Source organism: Rhipicephalus microplus, chromosome 10, assembly GCF_043290135.1.
Source record: "Rhipicephalus microplus isolate Deutch F79 chromosome 10, USDA_Rmic, whole genome shotgun sequence".
Classification (NCBI taxonomy): Eukaryota; Metazoa; Arthropoda; class Arachnida; order Ixodida; family Ixodidae; genus Rhipicephalus; species Rhipicephalus microplus.
This window is the reverse complement of record NC_134709.1, coordinates 2,806,253-2,822,962: the sequence shown is the minus strand read 5'-3', so window position 1 is coordinate 2,822,962 and position 16,710 is coordinate 2,806,253. Positions and strand designations below refer to the sequence as shown.

Genomic DNA, 16,710 nt, shown 5'->3' with positions numbered 1-16,710 from the left:
GGTCACTCTGAATTAAACGGCTTTAAAATATATTGGAAACAGACTGGGTGAACCAGAAACTGTTTGAATGAACCCAAAGTTTGAATTGTCGAGAGTGTACTGTGTTGACCAAATGTCACAAAACGAGCGCTCAAAAAGGGCGCGCCGCCAAATTCTCGCGACGAAGCGCCAGAGTGACGCCGCGAGGTCAATCATAAAAAAAAGAAAACAAACATCCAACGACTCCCCGGGCGCGCGCCTCTTCCCTCGAAAGCGTGGCTTCGCCGACGAACCTCCTCATCCCACATCGGTGGCCGAGCAAGCACTCGAAATTCCTAGAAGGAAAGAGGCGTGGTGGTGCCGGGTTGAGTCATCCATCGCGGACGGCCTTCGAGCCGTCTCGTCCTCTCCCCAGCCTTCTCTGCGTATCGCGCCGACGAAATGACGAGAACTTTCTGGAATCTCGCGCAGAAGGTATTTAATCGAGCAGCTGAGACGAAAGATCAGGAGAAGACGGAAGTTAGCGCCAGAGCGCGTAGGGGTTCCGCCGTGTAGTCGGCGAAGGTTTTGTCCGTAGAGACAAAGCAGGAGAAGAAGAGGATTTCCACCTGAGGGGTGACGACTCGAGCTACAGGCAAGAGTGTGTGTTTACCGCTATCGAGCGAAGACGCGTGGCAACAGCTTCGTGTGTGCAGCCGACGTGTTTCCGGCGAAGAAGTTTGAAGCTTGGAGAGTGGCCTATTGAAGACGCGAGGTTTCCTGGAAGAGAAACTTCGGGGGCCGCGGAACGACAACAATGCTGGACTTTGAGTGAGTGATTCTCGGAAGAGTATCATTCAGACTTTTGTTCCAAGAACTTTGGACTGAATAGGTTTCCTATCTCTTTAGTCTTTAAGTGTCTTGGTTGTTCAATGCATGCGACTGCATTGTAGTGCGTATTGTTGTCTGTGTCCTTTGTTTCGAGTGTGGCTGATTGTACTGTGTAGTACGTTGTTTGATTGGTGACATATTGTATGCAACTATTGTGGAGTGTGCATACTTGTGTATTGTTTTTGATCTGCCATTATTGAGAATATAATTCTGTTTTGTTTATCAACTCTCGGCTCTGACTTGTTCTTTGGGCCACAGCCGGCGTCCGCTGACGCGCCAAAAAGGACCACTTCTAAATTGTCCACGCTTTCGTGGTGCGGTTCGGGGGGCCGATACTTCGGCCTTTGGAATTAGCCCGGCGATCGCCTCCCGAATTAACGGGACCTGTGTGACACCAAATCAAAAATAAAACACACAAAAAATGATGTTTTGGCTCCCACATGGGAGCCCTTTCTCTAGTAAAATGAAATGAAAATGCAATTTTTTAAAAGTGTGGTTGCAAGTTGTCAGGTGACACTGATGGTCATACTTTCACAACTTTCAGAGCCAAAGTAAAAATAGAATTTCTTTTTTTCTTAAACAAAAGCATGCTCGTTGCTGCCAACATGACAAAGAATTTTCCCATTTCTAACCAAAATGGCTGGATTTGTTCCAAGTGGTAGACAGTTCTTTTGAACACAGCAACCCTTGCCCCGCAGTGTAGTTAGGAAGGCACGTAGATAGCATTTGATTGCTTTGGCTGTTTCGCTTTCCCTCTAGATGTTTTGCAATAGGGGCAACTAAGAATTCCAATTTGGGGTTTCGGTATTTTTTCACAGGTACCAGCAGAGTTTCCATGGCGTGGACCTTTCCAGCTTGCGGGAGGCAGCCGTCAAGGAGTACTTCAGGCAACCTGTCGTGGTGAGTTGTACATTGCTATCACCGCTGTAAAGTTGTTTGCTTCTTGTGGCGCGCATAAGTCTCGCACTTTGACCAGATCAACAGTGCTAGCATGGCCGCCCAGTCGCAGGGCTAGGTGGCTGCACAGAATACATTAGTGAGCCTGTTTTGGGCATTGGTGGCTGACATTGCTGGTCACCTCTTGTGGTGTGTCCATGGGGCAACACCATGGGTTGATTCCAGTGGGATCTTTCCCGAGGAATCGCAACGGCGACACCGCATTCGTGGGTGTCGCCCACGAAGGAACGTGCCACTAGAGACTTGTTTGATTTGGCTGGCGATATTGTCACGGGGTCGTGACCTGAACGATGGGGGCAGACTTCACAACAAAGAAGAAACTATTCGGGCTGAACTTGTGGCCACACAAAAGGAAAGAAAGACATGTGACACTGATAGCGGCGAACAGAGCGTCGGCCGTCGATCAACTGACAAGTGGTAGAGCGTGTCGGCATTTGTACCCTTGCCATCGAATATTCTAGCATTATCGCTAGCGGCGACGTAGGTTCTTGAATAATCTGTGATGTTCCCGAAGTCGGCGTAATCTTAACAAAACGATCTACTAAAGCCTCTACTAAAGCCTCAAAGCTTCTCGAACGTCATTGGCGCGGTTTGCGCTGAACATAGTGCAATGGGGTGACAACAGGACTTGAAGAAAGTAGCATGGCAATATCGTTAATGTAAAAGCAGGAACGGCAGACTCTCAGTAAATGTAAATCTGTTAAACGGAAATACTGCTTAAGTAGAACTATCGCCTTTGCAATGCTTGGTTTCAAGCTTGTATTCTACACCCATGGTAATATCTCTGTAAACGGAACTCCTGTTGAATGGAACACATTTTCCTGGTCCCTTCTTCTATTTTATCTGTTCCGAGAGAGCTCCATGATGTCAAGACGCCACAGTGCATTCACTGATGAGGAGGGTTCCACGGCACCTTGCATGTCAGAGCTGCTGGTCCGATTTTTAGCAGGCTTGTGGGAATAGTAGCTGTCACATTTAAAGCGAATTGTAATTTGGTCAAATGATTTCAAGTCAAATTTGTATAGTATGCAAATGTTATATAACTAAAGAAGCTTTTTCAATGGGCCTAATGTACTTGGGAAGAGTATGTACAAGTGCGACGTTATGGACGTGCTGCTTGAAGAAAGGAAAGGGAGAGTTGCTGGTGTTGCCAAACAGTTCTCCTCGTCTCACTCGCTGCAAGAGAGAGAAGGGTGAAAGTGAGGCACGTGCCGTAAATAAATGAAAGATAAATGAAAGGAAATATAAATAAAAAAGGGTGTGTTTGAAGGTTGCAGAGTAACATTATTCGTGTGCTTGGGCAGCAGGCAATGTACAACTGTGTTGTCAAGCTGAACTTCAATGAACACAAAGATGAGCGCACAAGGATTATAAATGAAGCAGCAAACATAGCGCGTGAACACTTGACTTGCATCAACAAACCTTCAATATATCTGTCTGAAAAGAAGCTAGCGTTTTTGGACAGTTGTAGATGCCATAGGCGTTAAAGGGACACTCAAGCCAACTATGAAGTCGACATTGATTGTTGAAATGGCGGTCCAGAAACCTCGTGCTTTTTTCGTGCCATGGAAGGGCCTATTTTGAAATAAAATCACGTTTTATTGCTTCCAACGGGTTAGCGCACTTCAAATTACCCACCTAAAGAAGCAGATCAACCAGACCGTCTCACGTCACTGTTGCCGTGCACAAGAATGCCCAGCTTTACTGCGCTAGTAGCAGAAGACAGAAAGCAGCGAGAGCCACAGCAGCAACACCGGCCATTGATCAATTTCCCACCATTGGCTTCGAGATTGCCGACGCTTTTGTTTCAACTGCGCCTCGCTAGATGGCACCACCTGTCCCATGTAACCATGCGAAAATTGAATTCTCACGCCATTCCTCATAGTAACGTCGGGCGGTTCTTTTTTGCATGAATCAAACAGAAATGAACGAGCAGCATTTTATTGAATCTCTTGATGCACTGAAGATTGTTTATTTAGTGGAGTGGGATCGATTACTAGTGATTAATTGTAGGCAGTCCGTCTGATGTCTTCAGGATCATTTTGAAGATGTCCTACTGCGGCACTTGTGTTCTTGTGCATTTATCTTAATTTCTCGGTGAGTAGGGCACTTTGGGTGCATTTACCTTAATTTCTCGGTAAGTAGGGCACTGTTGTTGATAAAATTGTTGTTTTAGATGTTGTCATACATTGAGCTTTCACTCTGACACAAATCGTTATTTGACTTTAGTCTCTCATTTCAAAGAATCATGTATCACCAACTCGCCCAATCAACCATATTGACAAGTTAAAGACTTTATATTTGGTGGAATCGAGTTCAAAAACCAAATGGCTCTGAGTGACATTGACTTTATGCTGTAATTAGTGCAAGCGTGGAGTAGTAATAAATTTCGTTCTAATGCGAAGTGAGTGCGGTTAGTTTTCGAATGCAAGGAAGGCAACAGATCACGATTGATGAGCACGTCTTAATCCTGACACAAGGATGCATGCTGTTTATATGCTTCCTGCTTGCAATGTGGGAAGGCAGCAACGTGTTGCAACTACAATTATCTATGCATCTGAAAACACCGTGAAACACATGTAAAACACATAAAACGTGCCCAGCAGCAGAAAACGGTGAACGAAATACGCTGTACACTCTGAGCAAATGCGAGATGCACTGGTGGGCTCCCAGCCGTTTCGCTTTACTTGGGCCAGCCAGAGTGTTCGTAAGCCCTGGCTCGCTGGGAAGTGAAATGTTCACACGCCTTTTTTGTTATAGTTAGTGCACAGCAGTACGCAGCATGGAGGGTTTAACACGCACCGCAACATTTGGCACTATATTGTTAAGCATTAGATGGCACTAAGATGGCACGATTGCACGGCATTGTTGTCTGGCAACATTGTGTTTTGGCGGGCAGCTGTGCGTTGGCGGCATGAAGTGGGGCCCTGAATCGGTCATGTAGGCCACAACGGTTGACGCATGCGTCTGTATATATAACCATCACGGAATATTAAAACAAAGTAATTTCATCTAGTTTTTAGAGGTATTTTCTTCACCATAGACTATGCGGAGAGAAAGCGGTGCCAAGAGAGGTGGTGGTGCCACCAATGTATGTGTGTGCAGGACACATTTGATGTGCGCATTTGTCTGGCCAAGTCCCTTCGGCACACTGTGGACTTTGAGCGTGCCACTGAAAACGATCTGCATTGTATCGAGATACCCCTGCAATTCAGCCTGCTGCAGTCTGGAGAGCTGCATGGGCTGGCCTTCTGGTTTGACGTGGCGTTTGCCGGATCTGTGTAAGTAATTTTGATGGCACCTTGGCCTTGAGCTTGAATTGCATATTGTACACTAAACCATGAGCACTTAATGTTATAGTTGTTTATTAGTTCAGTGAGCCTAAAATACGTACAGCACTCACTTCTAAATTGTTTATTGCTTACATGAACACTGGAATTTATACACCAGGTAACACATGCATGCATAACACCAAGACTAGCAGAGAGAGTGACCTAAATATATATTTTTAATTTGCTAAGGTGCTTAAGCCTGGTGAACTTTTTTTGGACTGTGTTTGGGGTGTGGGGGCCATGCCGAGTTAATGCTACAATGTTATTGAGAACTAACCAACAACTATGCCCAGAAAAGGAACACTCCCAGATTTGAATGCACATATGTACTCTGTAATGTGAATGAGGGACGCATCATTTGAAGGTTCGGTACCCGCTTGCGGCGAGTCATCTCTTCACATTTCAATTAATTTATCCCCTTTCCTTTCCTCGGTATTGCTCTCTGGTACTTCTTATTAATATTGTCTTAACGAATAAGAACGAACCCTTAAATTTTCATTTCAAAGCAAGCAAGGTGTTTTGAGCGAGATCTGCCTTTCTCCCTACAGCCAGACAGTGTGGCTCTCGACGGGCCCCACACAGCCTCTCACGCACTGGTACCAGGTGCGCTGCCTGTTGGAGACACCGTTGTTCGTGCAGCGGGGTCAGCGCTTGGGTGGTCGGGTGGTGCTGCGCTCCAATCGCCGCCAGAGTTATGATGTTGACATCGAGCTTGAGCTCGAGGGAGGTTTGCGGGCGTGCAACAGCCTGGACTTGAAGAACCCCTTTTTCCGGTACACGGGTCAACCTCCTCAGCCACCCCCAGGCTGCCACGAGACATCGCCCAGCGAGGCCTATTGGGCCACCTTGGATGCCAATGGTAAGCCCACTTGGTCGTGCTTGGTTGTCGTGAGACTGATAATGACGTCAATCTAGAACTGTGTGCAAACGAACACAAAGAAGTCAAGACACCACAAACTTTTACTGAAGCCACATTCAGAAGGTGAATTGTCTGTAAAAGTGACCCGAACCGATTTTCTTTGTGCGTAAAGTTGGCCTTTTTGGTCAGCCAATCAGGGCCCAGTATGAGTGCGTACAGCATCACGTAGTGCCACAACATGGCTGCACAGTCACCCTGGATTGAAGGATTGTTCTACTACTGTGGGCGGCAGTGAGGGCAGAAGGCAATGTGCTTGGTCTAAACAGCCGTACATGCTGACTGCATCTCCACTTTAAAAATCTTCTTTCCTGCATGCGTGCGCCAGGTGAACGCACCTTAACAAATGAAAAGCGTGAGAACTCTATATGTCATTCCTCAATCACTGATTGAGCTATTCACTGATAGAAAATTCACTGAGAGCTTACAGGTGGGGTGTATTAGGTGTTCTTTTTAAACGGCAGCCGCATCTAAGTAGGAGAGACAGGCTGCTGCATTAACTATTGGAACTGTGGTAACTGGAGGCTCACCTTCTAATCTTTCCTTATATTGTCGAGAGTGACAGTGCACGCCAGAACGCAACAAACACACACTTTTCTACTGGCATAGGAATGACGAAATGCGTTTTATGATTGGGACACGGCATACAGGAGTGAAACAGCTGTGCCATTGTGTCCCGAGTTTGCTTACCTGTATCACATCGCCCCTTTTGCGCCAAACCCGTTTAAAAGCGCAGTACCTGGCCGCAACACCCGAATATGGCCTGAAGGTGCCACAGCCTTATTCAATGCCTGGAAATGTGGCTGTAACATCTTGTTCATCAAAATAATTATAGTGTCGGTTTCATCACGGCTGCCATCGCTCAAGCAGCAACTGTGAACTGATTGTAAGGGCACGGTCATGATCACTGGTGGTGTTAGCAGGCATCAGCGCTATTGGCTTGGAAACCCTTCTACAGCTGCACTCAATGCGAATAGACTCTTCCTGGCACAGCCGTATTCTTATACCAGCATTTTGTAGAGCTGTGCAATGTTGCATCCGAAAGAGCTAGCCATAAAACATTACATTTTGTTGCTATTGCATTCATTGTTTGAAAAGAAAAAGGATGGTCATAACAGTGCTGAAAAAAGGGGGGGGGGGGGGGGGACACACCAGTTCTCGGCACAGCATAGCAATGACATGTGCACGGGACTGCTTACGAAGCCCATGCATGTATGCTCGTTCTTAACTCCTATAGAGCACGGAAAGGTTAGAGAGGCAGAGGTGCAAAGTGGATGCAGCATTGACTTCCACTAAATTATTTATTTATGAAGCAATAGAAGTAAAAATTAGGCTTGTGCAAATATTCAGATGCTTCGAATATTCGAACGGATAGTAGAGTATTTGAATTTAAAATATTGAAAATTTCAAAATATTCGCTATAAACAAATACAGTCGTCCCTTGTTAATTCAAACTCGAAGGGACCTCTGAATTTTGTTTGAATTATCAAGGAGTTTAAATTATCAGAAGTTCTCAGATAGATGGCTCTGGGTGAGGTGCCACCGCTCATTATGATTAGGCATTGATTTTAACACATTGAAATTTTTAAAAGTATTTTTAAACCCAAACCGCACGCATTGAACAGAAAGCAGAGGTGCAAGGTCCACAAGTTTATTGGCCATTTACTGTTGAAAACACCTTTAAATAAATCTCAAATTGCCAACAGCTTCCTTGCTATAGGTATGTGCCTTCAGCACAAAGCTCTCTAAACCAGTTGAGAAGCATCGCCGTATACCATGCGTGTGCTTTGTTTCAAACATTTGTTTATTAGCAAAGCCTTTCTCCTTGAAGGCCTATTTTTAGACTGTTACGATTATATAAGCACGCAAATTTTTCAATAGTAGTGGTAAAGCAGCAGATATTATCTGATATGGAACTGCAAAAAGTATGAATTTTACCCAATTATGAAGTTTGAAATAAAAGGCTTTTAAGTACATTGAAAGAATAGAGGACCAACCAAAAAAATTGAATTTTGCTTGACTAAACCGAAAGTATGAATTACCAGAGTTTGAATTATCGCAAGTCTACTGTTCGTGTATATTAGTACACACATAACCACTTGTAAAGGTGGTTTCACTGTAGTGTAGGAGTGCTAAGCCGAGAAAGCACAATCTCGGAGAAATTCGCTCAGCCGCGAAGCTCCACTTCAAATTTAAAGGGGCCCTGCTTTTTGAGCATGGTCAGAAAACGCTGTTGATCGATGGTCAAGGCTACGGAGAACAAGCGAGCCAAATGTTATAGCGCAGCACACAGCCTGCAATTCACAATAAATTCTCAGTCGGCTGAAAATTGCTCTCGTATATGGCGCCACAAGCTCAAAAATCACTCATCACTGCCATTTTATCAGCCATTATCTGATTTGAGTATGGAGTGCTCGGTCGTTATTGGGGCTGCTGTGGGAGGCCGCCACTTGTCCATGTGTGCCTGCTCCATTGCACTGAAAAAAGAAAAAAACTGCTTGAGGTCCCAAGGTGCATGTGATGTTTTTTTTTCCTTATGCCATCCCTTCTTGCTTACCTGACGAATCTTTGCAACTTCACTTATACAAAGTAAATTCTAAAATCTGTTGCGGCGGTGAATTCATGAGCAATAAGCTTCTTTGATGAATCCATTCCATGTCTAATTGAAAAGCATTGAAGGGCTCCTTTGATGAACATACAGTACCCTCTCAGTAAACGGAATCTGAAGGGATCGGGAAAATATGTTCCATTTAACAGGAGTTTCGTTTACTGAGAGGGGAACATGGGTGCAGAATACAAGCCCGAAACCAAGAATTGCTGAGGTAATAGTTCCGCTTAAGCAGTAGTTACGTTAAAAAGATTTCCGTTTATTGAGAGTCTACTGTGTTACCCTCAAATTGATTCATCATTTTTTTAAACCTTGAAAGCTTGTTATGACAGCTTATATGCTCCAAATATAACAAATTTGAAAATATTACATACAGTGGACTCTCAGTAAACGTAAATCTGATAAATGGAACTGCTGCTTAGATCGAACAACTGCCTCTTATATGATTTGTTTATTCCCTGCATACTGCACCCCAGTTCACTTCTCAGTAAATGGAACTCCTGTGAAACAAAACACATTTTCACGGTCTCTTCAGGTTCCGTTTAATAAGAGTCCACTTTATTTTACAGGTTACTGCTTACATCCTACCGAAAGTCAAATCCTGCTACCACACAGAGTTGTTCCTTTGAACGTAAAAAAAAGGCATTTGCATGGAGGACTTACATCAATTAAAAAAATATATATTGTGCAGGTCAGTTAGGTCATGGTAAATATGCCAGTTTATCGTGACCTAATTGCTCACAAGAAATATGCCCAATAAAAATACAGGTTTTTGGAAACAGCGCACGCAGGCGCATAAGTACGAGATTGGATTTTAACTCCTTAACGGCTCTTCTTTTTTTAATTTCTGGTCAGAAAGTGTATTTTTTTTATTGCTGATTCCGATTCTGATTGCACTAAAGTTAGTAGCTAGTCGATGTTGAAAAAATATTTTCACCACATAGTTAGTCAAATCAACGGAATGGAAGTGGGGCAGCTTGGGCTAGTTGGTATGGCATTACGATAGTTATAGCGCGAGAACAAAACGACGAAACAGAGACAAAAGAGTCTTTCGTGTCCTTCTTGTCTCTGTTTCGTCGTTTTGTTCTCGCGCTATAACTATCGTAACGGAATGGAGTTTATTTCTGAGCAGTACATAGCAAACCAGCTACTTGCTGCTAACAAAAATTAAAAACCTTATTAACAAAACTGTTGCAGACACCACATCTTTCTTCATTTGTGTAGGCTAAGTCCTCTTGGGGTATTTCACTCGGGAAGCTCTGGGCCTGTGTGAAAAATTTCAAGACGCGGCATAATGCAAAGCGGCTTCACTGGCGGGCAGTGCAATGTTCGCGCCATCGCTGTCTTCACTTCAGGACACAAGATAAATATCTGTACTCTAGTCATCATGACTTAAAAAAAATGTCGAAAACGAATAGCTTCTTTTTCGTGTTTAAGGGCCAGCTATGCATGGGTCGCCACCACCGCGCGCAGTCTTTCCATACAAAAACTCTGCTCCTGTCGCAGGAAAAAACTTAATCCTCAAGCAAATGCTGCCATCTAGTGGATGACACACAATGTAACACCCTAAATGTGCGCCTCTTCACCTGAACATTAGAGGGAAGTATAATTCTCGCACCCCCCACATCGCCCCCCAAAAAATACGATTCTTTTTTCCTCGAACAATTATCGCACCCCCGAAAACTGCCGCAATAAAGTCGTCTGCTCGTTCCAACCATTGATGATGATGATAGCGCGCACCAATTGGTGCCATGTCTTAAACATCAAGCGTACTATTGCACGGAGATCCAAGCCAAGCCAAGCCGAAGTAGCCAGTGCTCGTTGCGGCGTGTTTGTGTGTTGTGTCTGTAATCTTGGCACGTTATGGGCGATACTGCAGCCACACGGCTGCTTCAAGTTGCAAGTGATAGATCATGCTCTAAACAACGGCAACAGGGTCGCCGGTAGGCCTTTCGGAGCCTACGAGTTTTGTGTTCGCTACTGGTGACGGCAGCTGAAAGCCACCAAGACGTGTTGGGCCTGCTAGTGCCTAAAACTGGTATTGATGGTAAACTTTATTTCTTCAGAAGGGAACTGCGGACGATTCTGTTAAATAGCCATCAGCCCAATACTGACGTCCTACGCTTACTTTTTGAAGGCTCCTTTTGAGCGCCGACCGCTACCGCTACGTCCGCAACGCCAACAAGCTTCGCGTATGGTATTCTAATTCTCGACTATTTGCTTCCACTTTTTGTGTCCCAAATAAATCTTGCCTTGTGTTGAACCTCCGCTTTTATTGTTGAGGTAAGTTCTAATTGGTACTTCTTAAAGCTTGCTGTAAGGTGCTTTTGTGAGAATTCGGATTTGCGGCCACTTCGTTTTCTTTTTCGCTCTCTGCGTTTTCGTCGAAAGTTTTCCCCGTCTAATTCTCGCACCCCCCAACTTTGCATCGGTTTTCTGGCAAAAAAAGTGCGAGGATTATGCGAGTAAATACGGTACCTATTTCGCTAGAATGAGTTCTACTCTTCCGAAGCAGTTTGTTGACAGTTTGGGCAGGATGAGCTCGGCTCGTCCAAAGCAGTTAAGGGGTTAACTGCAAAAGAAAGGAACGCAGGCACATAATTATAAGATTGGATTTATAAATGAAATAGGAAGGGTGACTTGAAGAAAGCGGGTTCCTCAACATGGTGTGATAATCTTGTAGATACTTCTTTGTTGTCCTTTCATGTTACCTTTGCATGCACATCATTCGCATGTGTCATTGATCTTATCTCGTACTTATGCACCTACATGCGTTGCTTCCCGTTGCCGATGTTTTTACTTGTATTGCTCCGTAAATAAATCATTTGTTTGAAGTTAGCACTGCGTCGTCCCTCTGTGTTTCTGTCCTTTCTGTGCATTATACACTCAAGCCTGGATATAATGAACCTGAGTATAAAGTAAATCAATAACAGTCCTACAAGAAGTACTGTGTTAGGAATATATTCCTCCTATGACAAATTTCTGGATATACCGATCTCTTTTTAATGTAAGATTTTACTTTGCTATTATGAGGTTTGAGTGGCGCTTATGGTGCTTATCTACTCCGCAGTTGATGCTCGCGCGTTGAGGTTAAAAACAATGTCCATAGAAAAAAAGAGCTAGTTTCTTCACAAGTGCGAAACAATGAATGCAATAGCAACAAATCGTAATTTTATTGAAGTGGGGCTTGTAGTGTACACGTATCCTGAAGAAGTATGGCCACTAGCGTGGGTCCGGTCTTAGCGAGCCGTAGGGCACGCAATAACCGTTGCCGTGGCGAGAACACGATACTGCTCAAGGCGGCGGGCTAGCCTCACTTCTCACAGGCTATATCCATAGCTAATGTAAACGAATGCAGCAGCTTCAAGTCAAGGGGGCAGACTGGTCTTGGACATTTTTTGTTTATTTCTTCAGTGATCTTGATCAAGCTGCGCAAGGTTATGCAGTTTTTTCTGCTGGTTTCGAATAGTTAATTAGTTATCCTGTAACTCATCTTGTTCCTGAAATAACTTAAGTTCACCCCCTGTTGTTTAAGGTCACCATAGAAAAAAAGTGCTGAATTAAAAGTGATAAAAGTGATAAAGGTGCTCATAAATTCGTAGCAGAGCTTCTAACACAGGTGCTCGCCAATTATAAAGAAGCCTCGAAGTCTGTTCCCCATTTTTTGCAGGTTCTGCATGTTAACAGCACCAAGAATCTGGACAGTTAGAATGACATTACAAAAAATTACCACTTTCTGGTGTGTGAAAATTTGCTGAGAGATAGAAAAATATTTGCAAAAACCAAATGTGTACATTTTTAAATGTGCATTTTTTTGTAACTTTTTGGCTTCAAAGACCAGTCTGCCCCCTTAAGGGACACTTTTGGCCCAGTCTCCTCGTAATGAGAGTGCAGCACATAGAAGAGTAAACAAGGCACCCGCCGATGGCTGCTGACCTATATTTGCGGACAACTTTTCTTGGCAATGAAGGGAAAGCTACGGGGGCAAGCTATTGCTTATGTACTTCTTTGTGAAGTAGTGTCTGGTTAGGCTCTCATTTCGAATGACGGCTGTGCTCAAATAATAACACAACATACAATTTGCATGCCTGCTTAGACAGCCATTTGTGAGTCAAGTTAGTCACAAGCTTTTTTGATGAGCCATTAAAATAGCTAATGCGTGATGAGCGCTCACATTCTATCTTGCATGACCACTACTACTACTTCCGAAGCACATATCCTGCCGCATTGACCACCATCACAAAGTAGGCATCACTTCATGTAACACAAAAACTTTCTTCAATTCATTTTTGCCTCGCACATCAAAGGAGTCGAAGAGACTTCCCGGTGTTAATGTTGCTATTAGCGATAACAACTTGTTTCACGTTTCATTAGCTAACATTGTGTAATAAGTTCTTTTTGTTGCAATAGCTAACATTGTATAATTAGGTTTGGTGTTGTATTACCTAACATGTATTATTATATAGTATATTAACAGACATTGTACTTTTAAGAGACATATTTGTACTATATAACCATATTCACTGCTTTTTGTTCATTTAAATCATTTACTGTAAATAACCCACCCCCTCTGTAATGACATTTAGCCCTGAGGGTAAAATTTTAAAAATAAATAAAGAAAGAAGACTGCGCTATTGTGGCGGTGAGAGGTGCACGTAAGACGTGCGTTCTTCCATGTGCAAGAACGCAAAATGACACTGCATGAAGTAAAACAAATATAAATATCTCGGTGGATCTCTTTATGAGCAGCATCCCGTAGGAAATAAAGTAATGTTGTTATGTAATATTTTCACTAGGAAAACAGTGACACAACTGTGGCACTAGATTCTTCAACCTTCCCATTGTTTGGCGATCCCTTTGTAAGGGAGTGATCGCGACCGCTCCCTTACAAGCAAAGATTATAATTGCTGTTCAAAAGATGCCTCCCCGTCCCCACTTTGCGTTTTTTCCATGCTCATCGAAAGTTGCGGCATCGAGTGACACGGTTTGGCTTGACTGTTTTGCAGGTTACTACTCGTACAAGCCTAATGGTGAACCCGCCGACTATGGTGCCTATGCTTTATGCAGTAGGTACTTAGACTTAACCTAATTGCTATAGGCACCACTGAGAACGTAAGGATTTGAACTTTTGATGATCCTTCCAGAAGTGCCATGCCACTGCTAATGTACGGCAGTAGGTGCCGTATGCTATAGTTGTAGTTTGTATAGTTGCTTGTATTTCCTTTGTTTTAAGCTTTCAAACATAAGCGTGGGCACAGGAGGGAAGCCAAGGGTGCAAATTCTGCCTCGTAGTAGCTGGGGATTTCTGATGTTACATTTTATAAAGTATTTAGATCTCGACTGTAATGCCCACCGTATCATATGTGATACATTGAATACATGAATAAAGCAATAGCTTTTATAGGTGGCATAATAAGTAGCTAGCGAAGATTCCACATTCTATGAAGAAGGTACGGTGACTTACATAGTATACGTAGTAATTATTTCCAATTATTACTTGAGTCATGTCTCAAACAGAATTTAGTTTATATTTGTTCTTCAAATGACCTGTACAAGAAGAGTGAGAACAGTCAGTAGTTTCTCGGAATTTTTCTGAAGGTATAACTGTTAGTGGGCATTACAGGGTTAACCCCCCCCCGAAAGCAGGGGACCAAAAGCAGGCAGTTTTGAGAGGCCTGTTATTAGATGCAAAGCGTGTTATGGACGAGCTCAATCTGGTGTGCGGCGTGACCTCCCTTACAGAGCATGCGCGCCTGTACCAGAGGCATTTACACCCCCATTGCGCATGCACGTCACCTCTCCTCTCTCTCTCTGGTCAATCGCTCCCCCCTCTCACCGCGCGATGCCGACGCAGGCAACGTTCCGTCTGCTGGCGAGTTTCTTGATTTAAAGAAGACGGACTGCTCGTGCTGCATAACCGTTCACCGACCAACTTGTATACAGTGAAATCCCGTTAATATGTACCTGCCGAGTATGGTGGCATAGCTATGCACTAAACGTACTATGCATTAACCACCAACCGCCAAACCACCAACCACCAAAGAAAGAAACTCAGTGCCACGGGAAATATTGCCTGAAGTGCCCACCGCAAAGCCATTTCTTCTTGCCAAAGTACTGGAAAGTTTCTGACTCTCGTACTACTGCCCAATAGCACGCGGTGGCTACGCCAATGAGCATTTCGAAACTACAGCGGGATCCGGCATACACAGTGTGCTAAAGTCACGGAGCGGATACAATCGGCTGTCCGTGATAAAGTTTTTCCGCGGTCTGCTTCATAATGAAAACTGGTGTGTGCGTGTGCGTGGGTGCGCGTGCGTGTGTGTGTGTGTGTTTGTGTGTGTGTTTACGTGGTGAAGTCGCGAAGAGTCCAATCGTTTACTGCGTAGCTACCGTGACAGCTGATCTGCTTGATTTAAAATACACCCCCTTCCACTTCAGGCCATGCACAGATTCAGCGAGTAGCCTGCTGGGTGACGAAAGACTTTCCGCAAGCGATGCGCTCTCCGTGATGCTCTAGTGGTCCTGGCAGCGGACAGAGGCGCGATTGGGCTGTCGCCTAATTGAAGTGTCCAGCATGGTAACAACAGCGCTGTGCTCGTTGTACGGTGTGCGTGTGGATAACACCGCACAGTTTCTCCGTGCCCGCAACGCCAAACTTCGCGGCAGCGAGCTGCTTGGGTTTCTGTAAAGCAGTGCGCGCTTGAACGCGGTCCTGCAAAACGAAGCGGCAGCGAACAGTGGCCCAGTGCATTCAGGTAGTCGCCTACTAAATGCATGCAGTAAGCCTAAAGTGACCCTATGCCACACGCGTCTAGCAGAAGGCGGAGGGGGGGGAGGGGGTGCTTACTGTGATAAGGCTTTGCGCCAACAATAAGTCGTACCGGCGCTTTTGTCGGTGGTCGCCACCTTGCCTTCGTTTTTCCCTTATCATTCCTCTGAATGTCATCGCCGCAATCGTGTCGAAGTCGGAATAACTTATCGGCTGATCTTCGTGCTTACCAACATGACGGAACACCGTTCACAGCATATTGTAGCATCTGAAAGTTCAGCGGCGCAGTAAAAGTTTGTGGCGCAAAATGTTATTACAGTACGCAGTTAGTACACACTAACAGGTAGGTATAAGCCAAACACTACGGCTCAAACGGTCCGCAAATGCATTACTCTTTATGAGACTTGGTCAGGGATTCGTCGCAACTACGTTTTGACTGTTAGTATGCTTAAATGGGTACGTACTAACAAGGTTTGACTGTATATTGGCACTGGATCCTGACCTCCATGGCAGTGCCTGTGGGAAGTATCTCCTGTGCATTGTTGAACAATAAAAATTTGTAGCGTTTGCATTAACTAAAGGCGGACTGCGGGTCTCTGTGTCCCATGGGAGTTGTTAGGCTCTCATTGCCCATTAGCAGCGATTGGCATGTTCTCATAAAAAACACAGTAACACTGCGTGCTTTGTGCCTCCCCAGATTTCTCTCCTGCGCAATGCCGTGACGAGGCCCAGGGTCAATGCCGCCACCAGTTTGAGGGTTAGCACCCGCTGCTTCGCATCTGCACATAGTTCCCTTTAGCAAGAGATGGTCATTTTTTATTGTGCATGCATTGTGAAGCTTGTTTTATGCTGTCATTGTTGCTCAGCGTGTAGCACGTGCTCGTGTCAAAGAGTGTTCCTCTTGTTTTAAGAGTGCCTTGATGATTATATTAACATACTAGTTGATACTGCCGTGAGAACTTTTTAAATAAGTGCTTTACGGTCCAAGTTTATCCCAACAGACTGGGATAAGCTGGCAAAACGAGTCTGTTTAATCCGGAGTGGCGAACGGGTGGGTGGCAAGTGGTTGCATCACAGTGTGACGATCATTTCAATTTCACCTAGTGGTATGAGTCAGGCTAGTTCTGCTGATACATGCTGAATGTATTCGACAGGACTGTTACAAAGCACTTCAATCACCAGTAGCGGTTATTAAAGGGACCCTGAAACGGTCTTGACGATTTTTCACAAGCACATTGGGCTAGTAGACCAAGTCCCAAGCGTAATTTAGAGACCAATT

At 44.5% G+C, this 16,710-nt stretch overlaps 1 protein-coding gene across 5 annotated transcripts in view; it reads left to right on the top strand.

Annotated features, from left to right (window-relative positions):
* The window catches only part of Art4 (arginine methyltransferase 4), a 151,920-nt gene that overhangs the window by 113,819 nt on the left and 21,391 nt on the right, over positions 1-16,710 (top strand). For 2 of the 5 annotated variants that reach the window (XM_075874869.1, XM_075874868.1), the window contains exons 8-11: positions 1,668-1,749; positions 4,912-5,087; positions 5,687-5,997; positions 13,669-13,728. In XM_075874869.1, the coding sequence (XP_075730984.1) occupies positions 1,668-1,749; positions 4,912-5,087; positions 5,687-5,997; positions 13,669-13,728 (629 nt within the window). Of the gene's footprint in view, positions 1-1,667; positions 1,750-4,911; positions 5,088-5,686; positions 5,998-13,668; positions 13,733-16,710 lie in introns of all 5 variants that reach the window. The other 3 variants (XM_075874871.1, XM_075874870.1, XM_037432458.2) reach the window with 2 other exon arrangements.